Source organism: Staurois parvus, unplaced genomic scaffold, assembly GCF_062004578.1.
Source record: "Staurois parvus isolate SC_StPar_1 unplaced genomic scaffold, SC_StPar_1.0 ptg000242l, whole genome shotgun sequence".
Taxonomy (NCBI): Eukaryota; Metazoa; Chordata; class Amphibia; order Anura; family Ranidae; genus Staurois; species Staurois parvus.
This window is the reverse complement of record NW_028318038.1, coordinates 1,334,610-1,362,335: the sequence shown is the minus strand read 5'-3', so window position 1 is coordinate 1,362,335 and position 27,726 is coordinate 1,334,610. Positions and strand designations below refer to the sequence as shown.

General features: G+C 40.5%; 1 protein-coding gene across 1 annotated transcript in view; it reads right to left on the bottom strand.

The window, feature by feature from the left end:
• Positions 1-24,675: 24,675 nt before the first annotated feature.
• FAM124A (family with sequence similarity 124 member A) overlaps positions 24,676-27,726 on the bottom strand; it is a 103,674-nt gene continuing 100,623 nt past the window's right edge. The window contains exon 4 of the mRNA XM_089680356.1: positions 24,676-26,101. Coding sequence (XP_089536482.1) covers positions 25,361-26,101 — 741 coding nt within the window. The 3' untranslated portion in view covers positions 24,676-25,360. The remainder of the gene's footprint in view (positions 26,102-27,726) is intronic.

The window sequence follows — 27,726 nt, the reverse complement described above, 5'->3', positions numbered from 1 at the left end:
AGTACATCTTTTTTTGCAAAATAAAAAAAGCTTCAAACTTGGATTGTCTGTGTGCAATCTACAGTTGTGACCAAAATTATTCAACCCCCAATGCTGTAAAGGGGTTTAGGGACTATAGTGTACATTTGGAATTGTATTCAGAATCAAATCCTACAAGGACGTTGTAACTACCCAAATGCAACTAAAATGACATCAATTGTTTATGTAATACAGTAGTAAATGGTTCTTATGTGGTTTCTTCATTGCCACAATTATTCAACCCCTTAAAGACTACCACTCTGAAGAACAGAGGTTCATACAGGTGCTTTCCATCAGGTATTGAAAACACCTGTGGATGTCACCGAGCAGCAATCAAGCATAATAAGCACCAATTAGGCAGCTTTAAAATGACTGTGATACTCAGCTCCTTCTAGACATTTACTGGTGTGGTTACAAACATGGTGAAGGCAAGAGAATGGTCCAGGAAGACAAGAGAAGAGGTGATTTCTCTTCACAGGAAGGGCAATGGCTATAAGAAGATTGCAAAGATGTTAAACATACCAAGAGACACCTTAGGAAGCATCATTCGCAAATTCAAGGCAAAGGGCACTGTTGAAACGCTACCTGGTCGTGGCAGAAAGAAGATGCTGACTTCGACTGCTGTGCGCTACCTGAAGCGTAGAGTGGAGAGAAGTCCCCGTGTGACTGCTGAGGAACTGAGAAAAGATTTGTCAGATGTGGGTACAGAAGTTTCAGCCCAGACAATAAGACGCACACTGCGTAATGAAGGCCTCCGTGCCAGAACTCCCAGGCGTACCCCCTTGCTGTCTCCAAAGAATAAGAAGAGTCGACTGCAGTATGCCAAAAGCCATGTGGACAAACCACAAAAGTTGTGGGATAGTGTTCTGTGGACTGATGAAACAAAATTAGAACTGTTTGGGCCCATGGATCAACGCTATGTTTGGAGGAGGAAGAACAAGGCCTATGATGAAAAGAACACCTTGCCTACTGTGAAGCATGGTGGAGGGTCAATCATGCTTTGGGGCTGTTTTGCTTCTGCAGGTACAGGGAAGCTTCAGCGTGTGCAAGGTACCATGAATTCTCTTCAGTACCAGGAGATATTGGATGGAAACGTGATGCAGTCCGTCACACACCTGAGGCTTGGGAGACGTTGGACCTTTCAACAGGACAATGATCCCAAGCATACCTCCAAGTCCACTAGAGCATGGTTGCAGAGGAAAGGCTGGAACATTTTGGAGTGGCCATCGCAGTCACCAGACTTAAATCCGATTGAGAACCTCTGGTGGGACTTAAAGAAAGCAGTTGCAGTGCGCAAGCCTAAGAATGTGACTGAACTGGAGGCCTTTGCCCATGAAGAATGGGCGAAGATACCCGTAGATCGCTGCAAGACACTTGTGTCAAGCTATGCTTCACGTTTAAAAGCTGTTATAACTGTAAAAGGATGCTGTACTAAGTACTAAGATTGAATGTCACTTGGGGGTTGAATAAAACTGATAATGCTGTGAGCACAGAAAAGACATTTGTGGTTATTTCATTATAACTGTTATGTTATATTTGTCTGACCTACAAGTGCCTCTTTAATGTAAATGTAAGCAAGATGACTGAATGATCAAAAGCAATGTCAAACTGGCCAAAACACTCAATTTCAGTGGGGGTTGAATAATTTTGGTCACAACTGTACATCTTTTTGGAATTGTATGCACCTGAAAGACAAACCTGCAGATCAGCACCAGATCCAGGATGGAGTCGATGCAATTCATTGGAGGATATTGGCACGTGTATTGATCATTATCAAACTCATTCAATGAATGACACTGTAAACAAAGTGCTAATTAAATGTCATTGATCTGACCACTTCAGGAAAGTTTATTTGCTGCTATTTGATCAGCAACTTCAAAGTATACAGTGGTAGGAAAAAGTATAAAAATAATGTTTTGGATGGACATACATAATAAGGAAAGCAGCAGATTTAATGATATATAACATTCCTTTTAAATTACATGAATAAAATAAAGCTCATTGAAAATGTTAGTAATTTGGTTTACATACCATGGCAAGGAAAAATTATGTGAACGGCTTGGAATGAACACACTATTAGAACGTTTGTTAACCACCTAAATACCGGACACTTTCACCCCCTTCCTGACCAGGCCACTTTGAAAGCCAATTACTGTCACGAGTATGACATTTTTATCATTTTTGAGACAGATAGAGCTTTCTTTTGGTGGTATTTAATCACCACTGACAAAATATTGTGAAAAACCTCCTGCGCTGCTAGGAATGAATGAATCTATATTACAGCAGCTACCACCTATACCTGGACAATGCAATATGATCAAACAAATGGTGCAGCACTACATCATAATCTTACACAACAATGGGATAATGTCCAATTGTAATGGATAATTGTAACTTCAATGTCCATGTTCAACCATCATACATGGTAATGGCGAGAATATAGCAATAACTTCTCCTTGTATGGGTGCTCCAGTGCTGGTGCAAGCTATGCGCATTTCAGATCAGTTTCAGGATACCAAAATGATGACGTTTCACCTAATAGCGGTTTACTAAAAACATATATTACGACTGATAAATATACCATCTATCGGCACAATACATTACTCGGGGGTTTTTCAGTTCCTTAGTGGACCATTTATCACCCTCGGAGATATAGATGGTAGTCACAATAGTGGCTAGACCCCTAATATATCAAGAGACACATCACAAGGAGGTCAGTAAAATACATAAGATAGAATGGGTCTACAACAAAATGTCCGTGATTACAGGGACTACAGGAAAATGGCCACGACTGTTGTGGTTCACATTACAAATTGATTGATAACCAAGTCCCCCTATAAATACGAGCCAGCTACACCATGATGCTATCCTGAGGAAGTCACGAGGGTGTGACGTAACGTGTAGATGCGGCGTGGTGACGCACCCTCGGTGAGGGCAATCTTAGTACACCAAAAGCGCATGCAGTACACCCATGGTTAGTGGTGTAAGAAGCCTGACTGTTTCTACCCAAATGTGAGTTGACACCATGACGTTTTTTACTTGATTTGATAATAAATACAGTATTGCACTATGGAGGATCTTTGCTTTATCATTTTATGATTCCAACATGATCTATACTGTATGTATGAGTATACCTTTGGTCACCTGTGTATGGAGGAGTAATTGGAGGTGAAGGAGAGATCATTAAGGGGCTGTGGAACCCGACCTACCTGGAGATTGTGTACAGGATCCGGGGAGATCCGAAAAGTGTGTTGACCCTTGTGGGTAGCAGCAGGAAGGTGAGCGGGCATGCCTGCCATTTAGGATTTGCACTCACCGCTTGCACCAGCACTGGAGCACCCGTACAAGGAGAAGTTATTGCTATATTCTCGCCATTAGCATGTATGATGGTTGAATATGGACATTGAAGTTTACACTTGTATTAATAGCAGATGTGGGTTTATACACTGAGCACTTGTTGATTCTATTATATATCCCTACACAGGGACCCATTTTTTTTGTATATCACACTTTGGATTGGTCCCATTGGGGGACAGGTATTATCACGCATTTAGGTCCTATATGGGACCATTTGTTCTTTGCACTATTTACCACCTGATAGATCCTGTCAGATCTAACACATTCATAGGTACTGTACTACTGTGTATATTGCCATGTATATGTGTGCATGCTGATCTTTATACATTGACATATGTTTCAGAAGGTCATTATCCCATTGTTGTGTAAGATTATGATATAGCGCTGCACCATTTGTTTGATCATATTTAATCACCACTGCATTTTTTAGTTTTTTTGGTATATAAACAAAAACACAAAATAAACATTTTTTAAAAAAACACATTTTTCTTTGTTTCTGTTAAAAAGTTTGCAAATAAATAATCCTTCTTTGGTTCTACAATTCTTTGGTAAAAATAACCCAAAGCAGTGTATATTATTTAGTCTGTGGGAAATTATAGAGTCAACAAATCATGGTATATATCTGATAATTGATCAATCCTGATGTACTGACTGACAGAACATTTCTTGAGGCCTAAAATGCCAGGACAGTACAAATACTGATCCCTTTTTGTAAAGCGGCATGGTGAGTTTTTTGAAGTTGTAATTTTGTTGTCTTAATTTTTTGGAAAATTAAGAAATTAAAAAAAAAATTCACAATTTTTTTTTACATGCTATCACCAGAGCAGGACAGCATCATCATATGGCTGGTGTGGCGGTGATAAGGGACACTGACTAGTGACAGTATTTAAAAAACAAACAAAAAACAACCCTTCAAATCATTGGATTCAGTTGTTCTAATCACCCTATGGCCACGAGAGTATAATATAAAACACCTAGGCATGCAGACTGCTTCTACAGACATTTGTGAAAGAATGGGTCACTCTCAGGAGCTCAGTGGATTCAAGAGTGGTACCGTGATAGTTTACCACCTGTGCAATAAGTCCATCCGTGAAACTTCCTTCCTACTAAATATTCCACGGTCAACTGTTAGGGGTATTATAACAAAGTGGAAGCAACTGGGCACAACAGCAACTCAGCCATGAAGTGGTAGGCCACGTAAAATGACAGAGCGGGGTCAGCGCATGCTGAAGCGCACAGTGCCCAGCAGTTGCCAACTGTCTGCAGAGTCAATAGCTAAAGACCTCCAAACTTCATGTGGCCTTCAGATTAGCACAACAACAGTGAGTAGAGAGCTTCATGGAATGGGTTTCCATGGTCGAGCAGCTGCATCCAAGCCTTACATCACCAAGTGCAATGCAAAGCGTCAGATGCAGTGTAAAGCATGCCACCACTGGGCTCTAGAGCAGTGGAGACGTGTTCTCTGAAGTGACAAATCACGCTTCTCTGTCTGGCAATCCAATGGACGTGTCTGGGTTTGGCAGTTGCCAGGAGAACGGTACTTTCCTGACTGCATGTGAAGTTTGGTGGAGAGGGGATTATGGTGTGGGGTTGTTTTTCAGGGGTTGGGCTTGCTCCCTTAGTTCCAGTGAAGGGAACTCTTAAGACATCAGCATACCAAGACATTTTGGACAATTTCATGCTTCCAACTTTGTGGGAACAATTTGGGGATGGCCCCTTCCTGTTCCAACATGACTGCGCACCAGTGCACAAAGCAAGGTCCATAAAAACATGGATGAGCGAGTTTGGGGTGAAGGAACTTGACTGGCCTGCATCCTGACCTCAACCCTATAGAACACCTTTGGGATGAATTAGAGTGGAGACTGTGAGCCAGGCCTTCTTGTCCGATATCAGTGCCTGACCTCACAAATGTGCTTCTGGAAGAATGGTCAAACATTCCCATAGACACACTCCTAAACCTTGTGGACAGCCTTCCCAGAAGAGTTGAAGCTGTTATAACTGCAAAGGGTGGGCCAACTCAATATTGAACCCTACGGACTAAGACTGGGATGCCATTAAAAACTCATGTGCGTGGAAAGGCAGGCGCCCTAATACTTTTGGCAATATAGTGTGTGTGTATAATAATTTAAAATAATTTTTTTTTCAATTTTTTAAACAATTGTCTTCTTTTTTTTCTTGTATACTTTTTTTTTACATACTTTGACCAAAGCTGTGCAGTGTTACCATAGTGACACTCTACTACTTTGGAGAGGTGATCTGAATTTTGTTTTTTTACATTATGCTTGTTTATAACAGTGATGATCACTATTATAAGCAATCATTTTTGTGACTGGCATCCATTCATTGCCATTGCGTACTATTGTGACAGCTGTGATTGGCCACAGCTATCACATGGTATAGATGGGCTCTGATTGACCCTATCTGTACCATGTGATCACTGTGACCGATCACAGAGATCAGCACAAAAGTACACAATGAATGGCTATGAATGAAAGCCATTCATTGTGTACAACTGTCATGTGATTGCTCTGATTGGTCACAGTGATCACACGGTACTGGGATCTGTCATCTGCTCTGTCTGGTGGACCCAGCAGGTGACAGATCTTGCTGCAGCATAACCGCTAGGGTACACGTGAGGCCCATGACTGGGAGGACTTCATTTGACATACACCCAGAATATGAAAGCACCCACTCTGCCGTTTTTTGTTCTATAGGCCAGGTGAAAGATAGTTGATTAAGTTTTGGACATAGTGGAGAGGAATTACAACACCTTTCAGGTTTTTATTGCTGATTATGTCCCTGGTAGGGAGCTTTTCTCTGTCCATTTCTCCTGTTTACTGTGATTGCCAAAAGTGAAAATGAAGGAAAATACCAAAATTTGGGTTGTCACCAAAACAGCAACAAAGGAGAAACCTTCCAATGGGGACACTAGTTCTGTTGACAACCAGGAATTCCTTCACTTTGGTGGGATTTCTTCCCACTTTCTGTGTTAGCTATATGACAGAAAATGAAGATTAATCTTCGAAATGCAGAAAAATATTCCAACAGGACACAGATAGCCAAAAGAAAAAAAAACAACAGGGGTTATAACCCTCCCTTACTCCATACAAAAGAAAAGAAGAGCGTTTTAACTTTAATTCTATTTTAACCCTTCTAGATGTTCCCTTTTTAGAGTTCAGTTCCACTTTAAGTGCACAAATTTGCCAGACACAGTTCTGGGTTAGCTCACTGCCCGATGTCCTAATTACCAATGGAAACACCCCTCCCTTTCTTCGTGGTGCCAAGTGTATTAATATTAACATACTTTGTACAGTGCTGCAGAGGATGTAGTCTTATTAACTAATAATGATAACAGCAACATCAATATCAGAACTTTGATTAAAGAATATGGACTTATTAGGTGTAAGTGTCATTCTGACATAAAATACATGAATTGTTGTTTGTTGTGTTTTCAAGAACAATAATTTCCTGTGCCCAGGAACCGCTTGGTGCGATATCACTCCCAGCTTAGAAGAATAGTCTGCTGCAAGCTCTTAATCTGTGCTTGGTGGCTGGCACTGAAGTGTTAAGATGTTCCAGTTTTTCCCTTTCATGTTTTTCCCTTCTCTGCTTCAAGGGGAAATCGTTGCCTAATAAGTTAAGATCTCACAGCATGCACTCAAATTGTTGTGAATAGTAATGGCAAAGCCCAGAAGAGGAAATGGAAAATGCTACATGACAGGTGACACTTTGTATTTCAAAAAACATTTCAGTTCCCCGAAACATACAATGCTAAGCGATACTTTCATTATTAGAGGATAAATGTGCATTGTACAGAAACGGACAGGAGTCAATAATGTGAGTGGCAAGCACAAAGGCCGAATATTTGGAAACTGCGTCTAAGCCTGTGGGATCGAACGATAGGGAAATACTCAGTGGGCTCTGATTCTAAAATGCTTTAAAGCATATCCGTGTTACTAAGTGTGAAATATGCACAAGCTGGGAATTAGGCATAACTAACGGCCAGATGGGAAGATTTTAGATTTTCTCCTTTCGAATTTCAGCCAGAAACCTTTGATTACCTTGTTTAATCCCTGAGGTTCTAATTGTTTAATAACATTTTAAAAAAAGTTACATTTAAAAAGGAGGGTTCTTAAGCGGAACTGTATCTTAGCACTGAAAACAGAAAAAGCTATTTCATTTGTTTTTAATATTTAACCACTTGCCTACTGGGCACTTTTACCCCCTTCCTACCCAGGCCAATTTTCAGCTTTCAGTGCTGTTGCACTTTGAATGACAATTGCGCGGTCATGCAATATTGTACTCATATGAACTTTTTATCATTTTTTTGAGACAGATAGAGCTTTCTTTTGGTGGTGTTTAATCAGCTCTGGGTTTTTATTATTTGCTAAACAAACCAAAAACAACTGAAAATTAAAGAAAAAAAAGTTTGTTATAAAATTTTAAATAAGTGATTTTTCTCCTTCACTGATGTGCACTAATGAGGCTGCAGTGATGGGCACAGATAGGCTGCAGTGATGAGCACTGATAGGCGGCACGGACTGGCACTAATAGGCGGCACTGACTGGCAATGATAGACAGCACTGATGCGCACTGATAGGCGGCACTGACTGGCATTGATAGGCGGCACTGAATGGCACTGATAGGTGGCACTGATTGGCAGCACTGATAGGTGGCACTGACTGGCATTGATAGTTGGCAATGAAAAGCAGCTCAGATGGGCACTGATATGTGGCATTGATGTGCACTGGTAGGCACTGATATGGCACTGATGGGCACTGACAGGTGGCATAGATGGACATTGACAGGTGGCACTGAGAGGGCTACACTGATCATCAGTGCCCTGATAATCAGTGTACATGTCCCCTCTGAGGAATGCCAATTACAGGCTCTCCTCTCCTCACGAGCTGTCTGCATGACAGCTCATGAGGAGAGGAATGCTGATAACACTGTTCAACAAATTTTTATTTTTTGCCAGTTTTGGAAACAAAAGGATCCATTTCTTAATGAATTTCACATTCTGAGTTCAAATATAACAATGAAATTTGTCAATTGGCTCTAGTTTTTCTGTAAACGGAAAGTTTTCTACTATAGGCGTAATGACTACATAATGCACAATAATTATATAGATAGATGTCTTTCCACAAATATAAAGCAAGTGATATTGACTACATAACAAAGCCTAAATGGCATAATATATTGTATAGGATTACCAAGAAAAATTATAGCCATAAGCTAAGTTGAATCATTTTAATACTTAGGATTCTCACTAGTTTTGTCTTCAGTTTGTGTCAGTTTTGCTTCTCTTGGCTTTTCTCTTGTATTCGAGGAAAGGGCTATCTCTTACAACTGCACGTGACTACACGCTTCAGGTTCTTCCTCACTTGACTCAACCACGAAGGATTCTGGTGCTTTAGGAATTGGTAGCCCCTCTCCATGAGGAACTGGACGTATTGCCGATGGAATATTTGGATAGTGCACAGATAACTTTTTCTTCTTATTTAGCCCTTTTACAATTGGAGGCACCATACAAAAGTAACAATTACTAACATGATCTGTTGGCTCTCTCCAAATCATTGGCACAGCGAAAGGCAAAGTTGCCTTTTTTCCATTCAACCATTGCTCCAGTGCCGTACCACAAGAATTGCAGCATATATGTGGTGCCCAGCTCTTGTCCTGGTCTCCTATCTTGCAGCCAAAATACAAGTTGTAGGCTTTCTTAATCATTCCTGTTATCCTCCTTTTTTGTGAGATAAAAGTTATTTCACCGCAGATATAGCAGAAATTATCTGCTTTATTCACACAAGTTCGAGGCATTACTGAGTAGCCTATATAAGCATAAAACGAAATGTAAAAACGCTGTCGAACTACAATCAGCTACAGATACTGCAGCTTTTATGCAGTGAAGTGATGCAATTAAAGGCTAATATTGCATCATCTCAGTATACATGCAATTTTCTATTGGTCACCAGTATCAATTGCGCAATATGCAGCTGAAGTTGCATCATAATTTTGAATGGCTTACGTCATTAGATGGGTGAATATATCATGGAAACTAGAGCCAATCAATATTTTTTAGGGTCATTTTCGTTTTCAGCACCCCAAAATTATGTAAGATTAGCTAATTTTATGCCCAAAACTATTTACCTGTTGAACAGTGTAATCGGCATTTCCATATTTACATGCAATCGGCTGTGATTGGACACAGCTTATCACATGACAGAGCCGACGTCATCAGCTCTTTCCATTGAACGGTGATCCCAGGAGGAGCGCATGCACAACTAGAGTGGGAGGACGTCATTGGAGGTCCTCCCAGAACGAGAGAACCACTGCCTGTCTGTCATTTCCCTACTTTATTTTTTTGAGAAATCATTTTCAAAAACTCCCCTCTAACATATCTAGCTGGGGCCATCTTGATTAAGGGCAGATGATTCATGTAGAATTTACTTCCTGGAATCCACCTGCACTAAGGCTAGGGTCACACCTATGCAGGCTGTGTTTGAGGCATTTCTGCATTGCGGTTTGCGTTGCATTTTGTGTTTTTGCACCTGTGTTTTTGCCATGTTTCGCCATATTTTTGATACTTTTTTTTCTTTTTCTTGTTGCTAGGCAGATTTAAAATGCAAAACGCATCAAAAACACAGCAAAAACGCATAAAAAACACAGTACATGCGTTTCCATTAAAGTCTATAGAACCAAAAATGCAACTTTTTGCCTTAAAATAAGTCCCTGACCCTTTCCAAAAAATGCACTGGGTGAAAGCACACAAATGTGAACATGTCCCATAGGAAATCATGTTAAATGGACTGTACTGTGTTTCTGCAAAATGCTGTTGAAAACGCTTAGGAGTGATCCTACGGATAGGGAAGCAGACAGGAGGGTGTGCTTAGCTGAAACAGCCCTTCCTCCCCTCCTCCTAGATGAAAAAAAAAAATGCCCATGGAGACTCCTGGGATATATGACATCATTTTGGCCTAAGCCAGAAACCAGGAAGTAACTGAAGAAAAAAAAAGGTTTGAAAAAAAAAAGGTTTGAAACTAAATATAATCTACCTTCCCATTACTAATGCTAGCAGCATAAGGAATAAAAATAGGTAATGTTGACTGAGAATTTACTTCCACTTTGCTTTTTTTCTGCATCAACATAGTAATTTGCCCACCAAATGAGTCCTGAAGCGAGTGCTAATTTATCATGGAAAGCCGTCAGCGGCAGGAGATAAAGCATTCATAAACGTGAACTCGTGGACTAAGAGAATATAGGCAGCAAATTACATTTCTGAGGCTGTCATTCAGTATATACACGAAATATATAGAACACACCCAAATGACATTTTGTTTAGTTCCAGAAAATCACAGCAGCTGCAGGTTGCAATAGTGAGGTGATTTATTTAACGTTTAGTAAAGCCGGCCATAGAGGGATTGAATCTCGGCTGGTTTAGCAGGGACCGGCCAAGATTTCAACCATGTATGGGCAGGCTGAATGTACCCAAGTTGATTAATTGATCAACTTGGGTACAACCAGCCTGATGGGTTTTACATGCGATTATCGCTTGTGACTGTTATAGCAGCTAGTAATAATCATTGTCTTCTCTTGAAAGTGACGGCTTCCCCCACCGCTACAACTTCCTGGCCTGGAGAACACACTGGCTCGGAGGGAGGGATTCCCCTGTGAACAGGAAAGAACTTTGCACTGTCTATGGCCTGCCTTAGGGACACAGGAGCAATAGGGTTTCTGATACAATTGGCTTCTATTGCCGTCTTCAGGAGGATTTGGATACTAGCAATCAAAAAAGCCACTGGCCAGTTATATCCTCTCAGACTCCCAGAGTGCTCCAGTTTTTCGGTAGGAGGAAGGACATTTTTGTCTATTGAGAAAGTTTTTGAAATTTAGCTAGCTGTTTTCTTAAATTATTTTTTTCGTCATTCAAAACTTCTGCATACTGCTTAGAGGCTAAGTTCACCTTTTTGGGCAGAATTTCACTTTTTTTTTTATAAATAGAAGCCTTTTCTAATGTCTTTTCTGCCAAACTATCCCAGTGTGCTTATCTCTCACTTGCCTCACCCATGGCAGCTTTCAGTTTCCACCTCTCTGTTTAAAATGTAAAAAAAATGCATTCTGAGGCCTGACTTCCTGTATTATCATGTGACCTTCCAGGTCACTTCATACCCCATCATGTACTGCTTTACTGCATCACAGAATAGGGTTTGTTTACCACTCCGTACCTCATCTCCCTTACTACGAGACATTTGCAAAACAGAAAACGTTTTTGGGATAAATTTTTTATGTTACTAATTTCATTTTGTAGATTTGTTTAGTTTTGTTTTATTTAGTTTAATTTATTCATTTCTAATGAATTCCAAATTTTCAGAACGATTTGCATTAAAATCGGTCAAATATTTATTGACCGATCTGAATTCTGTGTGAAGAATAGCTGGTCGTTGAGAGGGCCAGGAAGCCAGGTGTCGCGTCCTTTTTCTGTGTAATAATATATATATCCTCCAGATAATTTAGGTTCTATGTATACATATTACCAGTGCTGTGTTTACTGTTGCTCGGTATTTTGATCTCCTTTAAATTCAGTTACAATAGCATCCACTAGATGGCATCTGGAGTATCTTGTTTACATGCACTGCATTTCTTCTATGCAGGCCATACTGCTCATGCGCGTGACGTCACTGCACACGCGCGGTTGGGATTAGTCAGTCATTTTAGGGCCCAGTCGATAGTGGCAAACTTGAACAGATTTGAGCCTACCTCTGAGGCAGCCAGTTGTACCAGCAAAACTGGTCAGGAAAAGGCCCATGCCACACCTCCAGGTCTCCTAGGGACATTGATCTTGACACTATAAGTACCAACAACTCTACCTTTGCTTTGCCTTGACAATTTGAACTGTCCATGCTTTGGGACTTGCTCAACAATATGCCTTTAAATAGTTTCCTCTTTGTTCCAAAACGATATGCCTACTTGGTTTGTGTAGGAGCCAGACCTTTCTTGATGTATGAGGGAGGTTATTTACATTTGAATCCTCCCCTGGATGGTGCCCTTGGCCTTCTGGGTACCAGAGGGAGGTGAAAATACCACTATTTATACACCTGTGTTATGATACTTTTTTCCTCCTCTGGACTACATCAGGTCTATCTTTCTATCTGGGAATTGATGGTTACCCCGCAAGGGACCTATCTGGCTATACACATAGTGAGGGAGGTACTTATTGCAAGCAAATATAGGACATCCTCCTCTGGACTACACCTTATCGCCATTCTGTGTGGGACATATATCACCGCTGATGCAATATATCCTTAGGTCAAAGTGGCACTCAGTTGACAAGAGGAACTTTTCCTTGACCACTCTACAAAAAGTCATTTTAAGACTGAACCTTATGTGCAAAGAATTGCTGGCAAATATGGAGAAAATTTGATGTATATATGCTTTAAAGTTATCCCCCAAAAACCATCAAGGGGGCACAATGGAGACCTGTGGGGTGTTGTGTGTATTTTGTTTTGAAATATGTTTTTCAGATGACTTTGTTTAGAATAAAGGAGTCATGTATGTGTTCTTTGACCATCAGCCTTCCTATTTTTATTATTTAAATAAATGAGTTCACACAAAAACCCACCAGACCCTGGTTGAGTCCATAACTAATTACTTTATTTTGGTTTTCTGTTGCATCCTAATATCTCACCGATGACTCAATGAATATAAACAAAAGTATATTGTCAATAAAAAATAAAGAAAAGAAAAAGTGTGGGGTCCTCTCCCTATCCATACCAGGCCCTTCGGATTTGTTATGGATTTTATGCGGAACCCAATGCCAAAATGTAAAAAAACCCGGCATGGTCCTCCCCCAAGCCATACCAGACCTTTTTTCAAGCATGCAGCCTGGCAGGTCAGGAAACCATACCATACCAGGCCACATGCCCTCAACATAGGTAGGGGGATGCTTTGGGGTAGAGGGGCTCCCCTCAAAGTATCTTGTCCACATGTTAATGGGGCCGAGGTCCTCTTCACCACAACCTTGGGCTGTGGTTTTGGGGGTCTGCAGGTTGGGGCTTATCATAATCTGGAAGCCCCCTTTAACAAGGGGGCCCCCAGATCCCGGTCCACCGCTATGTGAATGAGTATGGGGTACATAGTAACATACCCCATGCTCATTCACCAAAAAAGTGTAAAAAGCGAGCAAAAACACAACAGTTTTTGACAAGTCCTTTATTAAAAAACAAAAAAAGAACCACAAAAAATAAATGTCCCTCAATGTCAATCACGTTGAACGTTAGCTGCCGTTCCAGAGAAAAAAAAAAGAGCTCCGCACCCAAAAAAGGCTCCTGCCATCTGACAGCTTCGCTGTCTTACAGTTCTTAAAGTAGAACTGCACTGCATCTGAGCACCACAAACCAAAAATGCTATTTAATTCATGTTTAATATTCAAAGCAAACTCTCCAATCCATCCCATCCATCCATGTCTTCATGCTTTATTTTGCTGAGAAATCATTTTGAAAAACATTCTCCTAGCATTCTGGCAGTGGCCATCTTGAGTAAGTGCAGAGGGTTCATGTATCAATTACTTCCTAGAATCCATCTGCCCTTAGCTCAAGCACAGACTGAGCTGAGAACCCTTCCTCCCCTCCTGAAGACTGCTGGGATGTATGACATCATTTACCTAGGCATAGAAACCAAGAAGTAACTTAAGAAATGTAAAAAAAAGTTTAAAACAAGTAAATATGATAAACTTTTTACTCTATTTACTAATGTTAGCAGCATAAATATTAAAAATAGTTCATGTTGATTGAGAGAGTGAAGTTCCATTTTAAACAACCAAGGGGTAGGGCCACCTGATGACATCACCGGGTGAGCCCCACCCCTTGTGATGTCATCAACCAGGTGACATCATTGGGTGGACCCCATCCCTTAGTTATGGCGGAGCTGTCAGACAGTAGGAGCCTTCGTCGGGTGTAAAGGTTTTTTTTTTGGGGGGGGGGGATCTACTTTGGAGTAGTCAAAGACACTAGATCCAGGAGGGGGACAGACAATGGGTTTCAGCTACAGGGTTAAAAAAGGCATAGGGGCCTTACAAAGAGGAAAATAGTGAGGGGACCTTACCTGTATAATAAGTGTCCGGGCAGAATAAATCATAATTATTAACTGTGCCAAGCCAAGGGTTTATATCAAACATGTGTTTGTCATGATGCAGCACTGCAGACAAATGACAGCTTTGGAGCAGTGGAGGAAATCGTATGCGATGTGGACTGCATTCCAGTACAGTTCTGTGCAGGAAAATGTACTTTTTTTTCTGGAACTGAAAAGCACTGGAACACACTGTGCTGGTGTGAACTATGTCACTGGAACCCATATACTGAAACCTACCTTGTTAAAGGGGGCTTCCAGGCACCAAGCCCCGGACCCCCACAACCACAGCACAGGGTTGTGGGGAAAAAGTCCTTGTCCTCATCAACATGGGGTCAGACAATCATCATAATGGAAACCATCCTGAGAGGCAGGACAGTATATTCTGCATTTACAAGAGATTTAGCTGTTCCTGCAAAGCTGGACACCCTGACTGGAGGGTCAACCGATTTGGATCCAGTTGGACAAAACCTTAGCTGCGGTGTATATTCTACCATCACAGAAGAACCAGAAGTCTGGAAGTGGCAAGAGGTGGAAAGGGTTCCAGTATGTGCATAGCTCAGCGTTCCAGCCTTGACTGTCATTCTCATTCTAGGTGTGAACAAAACTACTTTAGGTGACAGGGTATAAACCTGTAGGAATAGACCCTAAACCCAGAAGAGTTTCAGTATCTGTGCCACAGGTAGGGGATGCAGGATGTGGACCTCCTCATGACTTTCAAATTCAATAATAAACTGGACAGGTTGTCTCCACATTCAGAGATCCTCTGGTGAAAGTAGTAGATGCTCTGGTAACTCCATGGGATCAGTTCAGGTGGCCTATGCTTTTTGTTCCCTGCAATGCCTTCCTCATCTACTCTGAAGGATTTAAATAGAGAGCATTTGGATGATACTCACAGCACTGATATGGCCCAGATTGATGTGGTACTAATCACGCTTTTGGCACACACCCTATGGTGTTCCAGATCAACCTGCTTCACAGATGCTGGCTTTAATGGCAGAGTTGTCGAATCCCAGTTCTTGAGAGACAGGGGTCTCTCTGAGTCAGTAATTCCCACATTTTTAAAAGCTAGGAAATGTACGACTCGAAATTGTTGCACATAGAAGCCTTTCTTTGACTGGTGCAAAGAAATACTTTGTGTGATGAATCCTAACCTTTTTACAATCGAATTTATATTGGCCTTGAGTACCATCAAGATACAAATCTCAGCCATAGTGATCTTTTTTCAAATCCTGGTATTTTATGTGGCTACTGTACAACCTCCTATGTCTCTGCATGATCTAAATCTGGCTCTTCAAATATCACCTTTTGAACCCACTAGAGATATTCCTAACAAGTATTTTCTGCAATATTGAACCTCAAATCAAAGCAGAGAAATGACAGGTGAATAACATGTCAGTAACTGTACCTCAATAGCATGTATTAATTGCATAAAACAAAACATCAGCAAAATCTCACAAACTGTAACTAGTTTGTGTATTTGGTGTTTTATATAAATATATATGATAAAATTCTAATAACATTCTGTCTTTTGTTCTCTTCCTAGCTTTCCATATGTAAAGTCAAACCAAGCTTTTGACAATTTTTGCAGTTATACTGGTACCTAAAATTAGAACTGGTGATAATGACCTTCTGGGCAATCCATTAGGGGTCTGTAAAAGAAGAAGCTTAAGGACCCCTGGTTTAGATGTACTTTAATAATTACAGAATTTTACTTTACTCATTTCAATATTACAACAAACCAAATTCAATTAAAGAAAGAACAATTTACAGTTTTCGGTTTAAGAGTTTATTAGTAAAATTTTGGTCTCTCCAGTTTCTCATTGCATATTATGAACCCCCAAGAATCTATGGATATATAGTTCACTCGATTGCAAAATCAGCTACAGAGCTTCACTGTACAGTGTTACTACGAGGGGCATTCAAATCAAACTGAGACTTTTAATTGTACAGGTAAAAAAAAGATGCTAGCGTGGCTACACGCAGTAGTAAGCGACAAGTGTGTCCTATTACTGATAGGCAGCGTAAATGTTGCAGGCCAGTCCAGAGACCGTTAATCAAGATGGCAGAAAACAGTGTTAGTGCATGCATGGAACAGCATGTGGTGATGAAGTTTCTTGTGAACGAAGGTGTAAAACCCACGGATATCTACAGAAGACTTCAAGCACAGTACGGTGATGAGATGCCCAGCCGCAGTAATACATTTGAATAGTGTAAACATTTCAAAGATGGACGTCCGTCCGTCAGTAATGATCCCGGCCATGGTGGTTCCCAGTCCACAGCAGTCATTCCTGTGAACATTCAGCGCTTGGAACACCTGATCCTGGATAATCAACGCATAACCTAAATTGCACAAGAGACAGATCTTTCTGTGGGAACGGTGAACACAATGATGATGAAGTGAAACAGGCTGCCATACAATGTTTTAGGCATACTTGCAAATCTTTGTATGCTGAAGCTCTCCAAGCATTATTTAAACACTAGGATAAGTGTATAAATGTAGCAGGGGAGTATGTTGACAAATAAATGCAGTTTCCACTCCTTGAAATTTGACCTTTTTTTATATAAAGTCAGTAGTCTAGGTTTGACTTAAATGCCCCTCGTACAAAATAAAAGTATACCTTTAGTCATTTTCACACAATGGTATTTTAGTATTTACATAGTGTTAGCTACTTTACATACAGTTTAAATACTTTTACTAATGAAGGCACCATACCTTGAAAGGGCTTAGTAGTGGGACTGGGGTTTGGTAGTGAGCTGACATTCTGCTGAAAACGTTAACTGCTTGGCTTTTTCTGACTTTACAAGTTCTCAGTCAGAGACCCCGAATCAGCATGCAGCAAAACGTTCCTTATCTCTGCACTTGTGCCAGGTCAGTGATAGTCAGGTAACAAGCACTTTCAGAAGAGACCAGAAATAACAGCCTGCATATCCCTCTTGTGTGAGGCATATTTGAAATGTATACATATACAGGCATACCTTGGTTTACGAACGTCTCGGTTAGCGTAATGTTCGGTTTACGAATAAAAATCCATTGAAAATTATGGCTCGGTTTACGATTTTTTTTCGCAATACAAAAAGATTAATTGGTTTTCAATGCATTTACAATTTTTTTTTAAATCGTGTCCCTATACAGTACTATGCCTTTAAAGTGCATTTTATAAAGAGTTTTGAACAGATAAGACTTTTTTGACTTTTTTCTGACCTCCGGAATGGATTAATTGGTTTTCAATGCATTTACAAATTTTTTTTTACTCACGTCCCTTTATGCCTTTAACCTCCCTAGCGGTATTCCCGAGCGTAGCTCGGGGTAAAATGTCAGTACCAAAAGCGGTAACCCCGAGCTACACTCGGGCTTACCATGCGGCGCTGCATAGGGAGTCCCTGCAGAGCTTACCTTGTCCTTCGCTCCCGCGATGTGTCCCTTGCAGCGTCCCCGGCCATCTCCTCCGGCCGATGCTGGCATCCGCCTCCTGTGTTCCGGTCCCTGTGACGTCGGAACGTACGGGCGCCGCCGGCGGCGGGAAATTTGAAAATTTTAAAAAATGTCATTTTTTTCAAAACAAATTTTTCATAGTAAAACATTGCTGGTTCAACACATTTCACATACATTTTGTCACTAGTGCTTTGGCCTGTGCCCTGCCTGCATTTTGTCTGTTCTTTCTGCCTGGAAACTGAAAAACGTCCGTCGCGTCCAAAAAGTGCCCCTTTAGGTCAAAAGCGGGTTTAGATCAGCTAGAGAACAGCGATAGTAAATCAGACCCACTTGCAGAATTGAGTGATAATGATTCGTTGGAAATTCGTCATCAGACACTGAAAACAATTCTGCGACTTTGCTCAGCAATGTACGAACTTGGCGCTCTATTTCAAATTTCAGTGTTTTCGGTTTGATTATATTATTGAATTAAATGTATTATTATTATATTATTATTTTTTATGATTATTTATTAAATTATAATTTATGATTTCATGTTTCAAATGTTATCATACCCGGGATGTTTAATAGACTCTTGTTCGGACAGATTTCAGTGAGTTATTCCTAAAAATTACAGCCTACAAAAAAAAAACTACATATTTCCATGCAAAAAAATGGTACCGCTTTCAGCACCAAAAATCTGAAATAATCATACCGCTAGGGAGGTTAAAGTGCACTTTATAAAGAGTTTTGAACAAATAAAACTTATTTTGACTTTTTTCTGACCTCTGGAATGGATTAATTGGTTTTCAATGCATTTACGAATTAATTTTTAATCATGTCCCTGTACAGTATTTATGCCTTTAAAGTACAATTTATAAAGAGTTTTGAACAGATTAATTGGTTTTCAATGCATTCCTATGGGAAACTGCGTTTCGGTTTACTAATTTTTCGCAATATGAAAAAATCCTGCAGAACGAATTAAATTTGTAAACCAAGGTACGCCTGTATACTGTATATGTGAATGTACTTGTATGTTGTATCCCTTTTTTTTTTTATTCAAAGTGACCCTGTCAGGTTAAAAACATAATACGGTTGAGAGGTCTCTGCAGTAGAGGAGCTTTTATGGTCACCTCTCTAGTGGAAGATAGGAGACATAGGCCTCCAGAGATTAAAATACTTTTCTATTGCAGGAACCCTTTGTCTTGATAATATTTAACTTAGCAGAGTCACTTTTTCATTAGACTTTTTCTCTCCTAACATAGAATGAAGTAATGCAGGTCCCCTTAGCTACCTGCACATACTGTCACCAAGTGCTTCCAGCATCCTGGGATCCCCAATTACCCAAAGCACATGCAAATCTCAGTGTTTCAAACAAATATGAGGCTCACATCCCCCCACCTGCACACCTTATTGCAGGTGTGTCCAACCTTGTGACTTTCCTGGGCCACATTGGAAGAAGAAGAATTGTTTTGGGCCACACATAAATAATAAGGATAGCTGATGAGCTGAAAAAGTCAGGCAGATCCCAAGTTAACAATCACTGATATAGATAGTGTACTTATCTGAGTAATTAAACTTAAAGTAAAAGAGGGCAACATAAAACTAGTGTGATATTTGACAATGTTTTTGATAATAACACATCAATATATGGTTGGATGGATGCAGTAGCAATTCTCAACTAATCCTCAAAGTGCTCATCAGATAGTTTGGTTCTAATTTTGCCCTTCATGTGCTTCATCCTTGAACATTTATACAAATATAGGTGCTGCCAAAGAAGGCATTATTGTAAAGAGAGGTATATTTTTCATTGGGAAGATAAAACTTATAAAAGTCAAGTAAAGAGAAACGGACAAATTTTACTTTTCCCACATGTGTTCACTAAGTGTAAATGCATTTTTACAGAAAAATTCCAAAAAAGCAAAATTCTTAAATACGTTTGTGATTTTGTGTTGGGCCGCATTCATAGCTGCCTTGGGCCACATGTGGCCTGTGGGTCGCAGGTTGGACAACCCTGTCCTACAGCATACGGAGGCTGTTCATCACTTGACCAATGAATAGGTATTTGGGGAAGAGGAACAAGTCCTAAGCTTTTCCTGCAAATGTATCAGGGTATCCTGGATTTACAGGCTTCAAGGGCATGATAACACTATACACAACTACATACAAGCATCACAAGGTGTCTTCACTGCATTCAGAATGCCATTTCAAACTATTTAAGTAAAGAAAAGCTATGTATGTGGGAGCAGCCATATTTGCTCAAATTTGCTTGTGAGTGTGCTTGGTAATACTGCACAATATCTCTTCATTACCACACCTCTCTTCAATGTAGATTTGCTTGTCAGCTGCAGAAGACTGAAAACAGTGCCAGCTTTTAGTGGCTTCTTCAGTTACCTTAATGGCCATTCAGCAAAGGTTTTAAACACACAGTCTGATATACAGATAGCCAAGGTTGGGAGATTAGGAACTCAATGCATACGTAATTGAAAACCCTCCCAAAAATGTCTTCCCTATAAAAGACTCATATGCCCAAAGCGCACCCTGCATATTACAGTCTAACTGTACAATCTTTGTATCATCTCCTTTAGATTTGTCAAAACTACAGTCAGGTCCATAAATATTGGGACATCGACACAAGTCTAACATTTTTGGCTCTATACACCACCACAATGGATTTGAAATGAAACGAACAAGATGTGCTTTAACTGCAGACTGCCAGCTTTAATTTGAGGGTATTTACATTCAAATCAGGTGAACGGTGTAGGAATTACAACAGTTTGCATATGTGCCTCCCACTTGTTAAGGGACCAAAAGTAATGGGACAGAATAATAATCATAAATCAAACTTTCACTTTTTAATACTTGGTTGCAAATCCTTTGCAGTCAATTACAGCCTGAAGTCTGGAACGCATAGACATCACCAGACGCTGGGTTTCATCCCTGGTGATGCTCTGCCAGGCCTCTACTGCAACTGTCTTCAGTTCCTGCTTGTTCTTGGGGCATTTTCCCTTTTGTTTTGTCTTCAGCAAGTGAAATGCATGCTCAATCGGATTCAGGTCAGGTGGTTGACTTGGCCATTGCATAACATTCCACTTCTTTCCCTTAAAAAACTCTTTGGTTGCTTTTGCAGTATGCTTTGGGTCATTGTCCATCTGCACTGTGAAGCGGCGTCCAATGAGTTGTGAAGCATTTGGCTGAATATGAGCAGATAATATTGCCCAAAACACTTCAGAATTCATCCTGCTGCTTTTGTCAGCAGTCACATCATCAATAAATACAAGAGAACCAGTTCCATTGGCAGCCATACATGCACACGCCATGACACTACCACCACCATGCTTCACTGATGAGGTGGTATGCTTAGGATCATAAGCAGTTCCTTTCCTTCTCCATACTCTTCTCTTCCCATCACTCTGGTACAAGTTGATCTCGGTCTCATCTGTTCATAGGATGTTGTTCCAGAACTGTGAAGGCTTTTTTAGATGTCGTTTGGCAAACTCTAATCTGGCCTTCCTGTTTTTGAGGCTCACCAATGGTTTACATCTTGTGGTGAACCCTCTGTATTCACTCTGGTGAAGTCTTCTCTTGATTGTTGACTTTGACACACATACACCTACCTCCTGGAGAGTGTTCTTGATCTGGCCAACTGTTGTGAAGGGTGTTTTCTTCAGCAGGGAAAGAATTCTTCAGTCATCCACCACAGTTGTTTTCCGTGGTCTTCCGGGTCTTTTGGTGTCGCTGAGCTCACCGCTGCGTTCCTTCTTTTTAAGAATGTTCCAAACAGTTGTTTTGGCCACGCCTAATGTTTTTGCTATCTCTCTGATGGGTTTGTTTTGTTTTTTCAGCCTAATGATGGCTTGCTTCACTGATAGTGACAGCTCTTTGGATCTCATCTTGAGAGTTGACAGCAACAGATTCCAAATGCAAACAGCACACTTGAAATGAACTCTGGACCTTTTATCTGCTCATTGTAATTGGGATAATGAGGGAATATCACACACCTGGCCATGGAACAGCTGAGAAGCCAATTGTCCCATTACTTTTGGTCCCTTAACAAGTGGGAGGCACATATGCAAACTGTTGTAATTCCTACACCGTTCACCTGATTTGAATGTAAATACCCTCAAATTAAAGCTGACAGTCTGCAGTTAAAGCACATCTTGTTCATTTCATTTCAAATCCATTGCGGTGGTGTATAGAGCCAAAAATGTTAGAATTGTGTCGATGTCCCAATATTTATGGACCTGACTGTATGTTAATATGAAGACTTAGACTTACCAAAATTATCCAGTCAACTTTCATCCAGTCAGGAAGTCCGTTGTACAATATCAGCTTTTCTCAAACTTTTTATCCCAGAGGAACCCTTGAAATAATTTTCAGGACCCATGGAACCCTTGCTTAGATTAATTTGGGTTTTATTGGGAAAATGCCTCTTGCACTGGTGGCCAGTGGGAAGAATGCCCTTTACAGTGGTGATCAGAATGCCACACTTACAGACAGTTAAAAATATCACTGGTGTCATGCTGTTGGCTCTATCAAGTGGTGTGGACTTAGAACTATGCAGGCACCATCTGATGGGAGGTCAATCAGACACAGCTCTAGGAGTCCTTTGCAACCCGTGGAGGAACCCTGGTTGAGAATGTTGTTGGTAGATCTAAAGAAGATTGGACAGTCAGAGCATAACATGTGTGGAGAACTTTACACAGATTTAGGATAGCACAGATCTGATTTATAATGATGCAACAGCTTCAAGCATCTTTTGCCACAGTTGCTGTACAATATCGAAGATGTGTGAACATTGAGTGTTCTCATTATTACAGAACTAAATCTTTTAAGGATGCTGGATTATCTCAGAATAATCAAATGCTAACCTCTTTAATTATGAAAAAAAAAGGTATCAAACCTTTCGCATTAAAGGGGTGCAATGTACCATCAGCTAAATTGAGGAAGAGAATGAAATAGGTTCTATAGCTTGGCAATCCAAGTCTGGATGGAAAAAAAAAAGAGTTCAATCCAAAAAATTTACCTTTCAGTATTTGGTATGCAGGAGAAATAAACCTCCATTATTTCTGTGGCCGGGATTACTGGGATTTAGATTTTTTAAAATTTATAATATGGAAAATGCAACGTCAGGAGCTTCCATCTCCCCCAAAATTCCAAGGTGAGATCTTGCTGTTCGGAGTACTGAAGACATCAAAAGCCAAGTACTGACTCAATCTAAATGACTCACCTATATCTAAGACTGGACTGACTCCTACCCTTTAAGATCAATGCTGTGGTGCATCACAATAGATTGCCAATTCTGTCACAGAACAGGTTTTCCACTTTCAAGAAGAAGTCCCAGACAGTTCTGTCTTCAATCTCTTGCTAATGAGTGTATAAAATTTCTCATGAATAGTGCATTCTGAAAATATTCAGACCCCTTCACTTTTTTAAATTTTATGTTTCAGCCTGATACTACAGTTGTTAAAAAAAATTTTTTTAAATCTACACGCAGTACCCCATAATGACAAAGTGGAAACAGAATTTTGGAAATGTTTGCAAATTTATGAAAAATGAAAAACTCAAATATCACATTATATTCAAACCCTTTGCAAAACACCTGAAATTTAGCTCAAGTGCCTCTCGTTTCTCTAGCGTTGTGTGCAGGTGGCAGAAAGGCGTTTGGGAAGCATTTTTACCGCTTCCCAAACGCCTCGGACAATTCTGCACATTGCAGCACATAGTGCTGTTCTAACGGGAGCGTTAGCGTCGCGGCAAAACGGACCCCTCTGGTCAAGTCAGGAGGCGTTGAAGCCTCCTATTCTACTTTATGGTGCCACTCCACAAACGCCCGGTCGGCATTTGCGGTGTGGTTGCAGGGTGTTTGCGGAGCGGTAACACCATTCAAACTTCATTATAGGCGTTTGTGGGGTGTTTTTAATGCTCAGGAAACGCCTAGCAACAGCCGCTGAACCGCGCATGGGGCGTTTGCTGAGCATTTGCCGGGCGTTAAAAAACGCTCCGCAAACGCCGGACCAACGCGTTTGGCAAGAGTTGGTAAAACATCAAGTGTGAATGAGCCCTTGCTGAGATGTTTCTACATCTTTTCTGCAAACTCCAAGCAGGCTTTAATGTGTTTTTCACTGAGGAGAGGCACCCGTCTAGCCACTCTACTATAAAGCCCAGATCGGTGGAGGACTGCAGTGATGGTTGTCCTTCTGGAACTGTGTCCCACACAGGATCTCTGGAGCTCAGTCAGAATGACAATCGGATTCTTGGTCACCTTTATTACTAAGGCCCTTCTCCCTTGATTGCTCAGTTTGGCTGGGGGACTAGCTCTTGGAAGAGTCTTGGTTGTGTCAAACTTCTTCCATATGAGAATTATGGAGGCCGCTGTGCTTTGGAACCTTTAGTGCAGCAGGAATTTTTGTAGTACTCCCCAAATCTGTGCCTGGCAATAATCCTGTCTCTGAGCTCAGCAGGCAGCTCCTTTAACCTCATGGCTTTGTTCCAGTATGCATTGTCACCTGTGAGGCCTTATATAGAGAGGTGTGTGCCTTTCAAAATCATATCCAATAAATTTAATTTACCACAGGTGGACTCCAATCAAGGTGTAGAAACATCTCAGCAACAATCAAGAGAAATGAGAGGCACCTGAGATAAATTTAAAGTGTTGTTGCAAAGGGTCTGAATACTTATGCCAATGTGATATTTCAGTGTTTCCTTTTTCATAAATTTGCAAACATTTCTAAAATTCTGTTTTCACTTTGTCATTATGGGGTACTGAGTGTTCATTAAAAATAAAAAAATTAACAAATAACAAACAATAACAAATTTGAAAAAAGTGAGGCGGGACTGAATACTTTAGTGGTGAAGGGGGTAAAACAATGTATAATTCTGCCATCATGTACCTAAACTCTTATTTCCTTTGCATAAGAGCCATCTTCCGGGGGGTATCAGGTATGTTAAAATGCTTTTTCCCTCTCCTAGATTGAAAGAGCAGTTAGCTCTTGCAGAGTGGGTGCAGCCTTACTGCAAGGGAGGATGTTCAAAATTCCTTGGATTGGGCTTTAATGTAAATTTGCAACTTTAAAAACCTGATTTTCTACAGGAACAAAATGCACCCACCCAGAGTTACTTATTGCTGTGGTTTGTTGTCTCCTATGTGCTATATTGCATAAGCCTTTAAGTTGTCCAGTGAGCAGTCTACACACCATTCAGTTCCTGATCCATGCTTCACACTGCCACCGATACACACAAGTTTTCTGTGCAGAAAATAGAACTCTTTAACATGTGAAATCTTAATTTGCATTCTATGTATAAAACAATCAATATCTTTCATTGAAGAACAAGAAAATAATGCTTTCTTCTATGATATATGAAATGAGCTAATCATTCCTAGGATTATCTACAATGTAATTAGGACAGTAATACAGTTTATGGTACTATGACCAGGCTTGTCTTGGATCAGATATAAAACTCTTCCTCCTCTGTTGCGGCAGTCTCTGTCCTGTGGTTGCTGTTCTCCACATCATTCCGGCAATGGCTGCCATTGTCTTTCTTGAACTCTGTCAGGGAAGTAGAGCTGGAGATACTAGGGAAAACTGAAGATATCAAAGAACTGGAAGACTTTTCAGAAACAGAGTGAAAAGATTCATATGAAAGCTCACAGAGCTTATGTCTTGCTTCTGGTCCATCCTCTCCATGTGAAGGTAGAGAAGGTTCTAAGTCACTGGATAAGCCATCCAGAGGTGAATAGGCCGACAAGACAGACAGGTCTGAGCTGGAAAGCTTCATTCCTGTATCTACATCTGTTTCTTGAGCCCCTTCCAGGTCGTCAATGTTGATCCGCGGGCTGCTTCGCCACACCGGCATCTGAAATGTTTGGGTCTCATTCCTGTAAAACTGAGGGGGCTCACTGAAGGGAAAGGATTCACATGAGGGGAATGAGGTCAGTGTTGGTAGACACAACAGTGACTTGCTGCGCTGGAACCATTGCGCTGTGCTGCTGCTACTTTCAAAACAAGGTGGCCCATCGTGGGTTTTAATGAAGTCTTGGTTCAAGCCATTGATGCCATTGCTTAGTTGAGTTTTCTCATATTTCTGTTTTTGATAGGAAGGAATCACGTTGAATGGCATCCCGTTACCATTTCTGGATAAGTAGTTTTGATGCTTCCACACGGATTTCCTGGTTAAACGGTGAACCTGCTACAAGAGGATAGAAAATGGTATTAAATTTGGTCATAATGCAATACAAATTGAATTGAAGTCATCATCATCAACCAACTTCATTCAAAAAGGATATTAAAGCGGTAGTAAAGTCTACCACCTTTCTGTTTTAAATTGCCCTCTGCAGTGTTGTGCCATAACCTGCAACGCATACTAGCTCAATATGGCAGACATACCTTTTAAATGGAGCCCTCCGGCGCTGTGCTGTCACTACTGCTGGAGCTCCCATCTTCACCCAGTCTTCCTTCCGAGTTCAAACTCTCTGGCCGTTTGAATGGCCAGGACGTGATGATGTCACTCTTGTGCATTTGCACAGGAGTCATCATTTTGGCACCATGCTCTACATCTATTGCACACTGACTGTCACTGCACATGCTCGGTGATGTCATCAGCTAGCGATGATGTGGACATCTTGTAAACTTGTAGGTACAAATGTTTATATTCGAGTTTGCTACACTACTGCTTTTATTTTGTATGGTTAATGAAAGGCTGAATAAAGTATGGACTTTTCTCACAAACCCCAGTGGCATATTACACCTGCCTGAATTTTCAGCTTGTCCATACTGCCATGGTGACTACATGAAATTTCCACCCTTTTTATGACCTTGTGAAAGGGATGGTGACTCAGATGACCAAAAAATGCTGATCAGGACAACTTCATACTTGCTCCAGGTCAATGAATCAAGAAAATTTGGAAACTAAAGACTTTCAGGTTCCTATGTTTCCCTTATGATAGGTTTATTTTTAAACTGTCCAGTCTCAGCATTTGTTTCGAAGGCACAAGCCTCAAATGAAAGTTGCCTCTCCAGAAACAATGGTAGCATCTCTAATACTGTAATGGGGTTGTGTTTTGTAACCACTATTAGTACTTTATAAGTAGATGTAACAGACAAAGATAAAGCAAATAAGCAGAGATCTATGTGTAGGCCCAAGATGATACATGCCATGTGCTGCCCAATATGTACCTAGAACGGGGCACCTGCTCCCTCTAGTGGCCGCAGCTTTCACACCTGAACAACAAACTGTAATATCCACTTGAAGACCAGGCATTTTTCTGGCACTTTTTGTTTACAAGTAAAAATCAGTATTTTTTTGCAAAAAAATTACTTAGAACCCACAAACATTATATATTTTTTAGCATAGGCTCTGGAGAATAAAATGGTGGGCTTTGCAAATTTTTAAGTCACCAGGTATTTGTACAGCAGTTTTTGGAATGCAATTTTTTTTGTAAAAATACACTTTAATGAATTTTTTAATGCACACAAACACAATATATTACTAAATTGTTGGTAAGATATAAATGATGGTGTTATGCTGAGTAAATACATACCTAACATGTCACACTTTAAAATTGTGAATGCTTGTAGAATGGCGACAAACTACTTTGCTATAGGCTACGCTTTAAAAGCCTTTATAGGTTACCAATTTAGGATTACAGAGGAGGACTGGTGATAGAATTATAGCTCTCACCACCCAGTGACACCTCACATGTGTGGTGTGATCCAAATGTATGTGTGCGTGTAAGATCTATGCGTGCTTTTGTCATTGTGACAAAGGGTAAGGGGAGGTGCTTCAAATTAAAAAAAAATATATATTTATTTTTA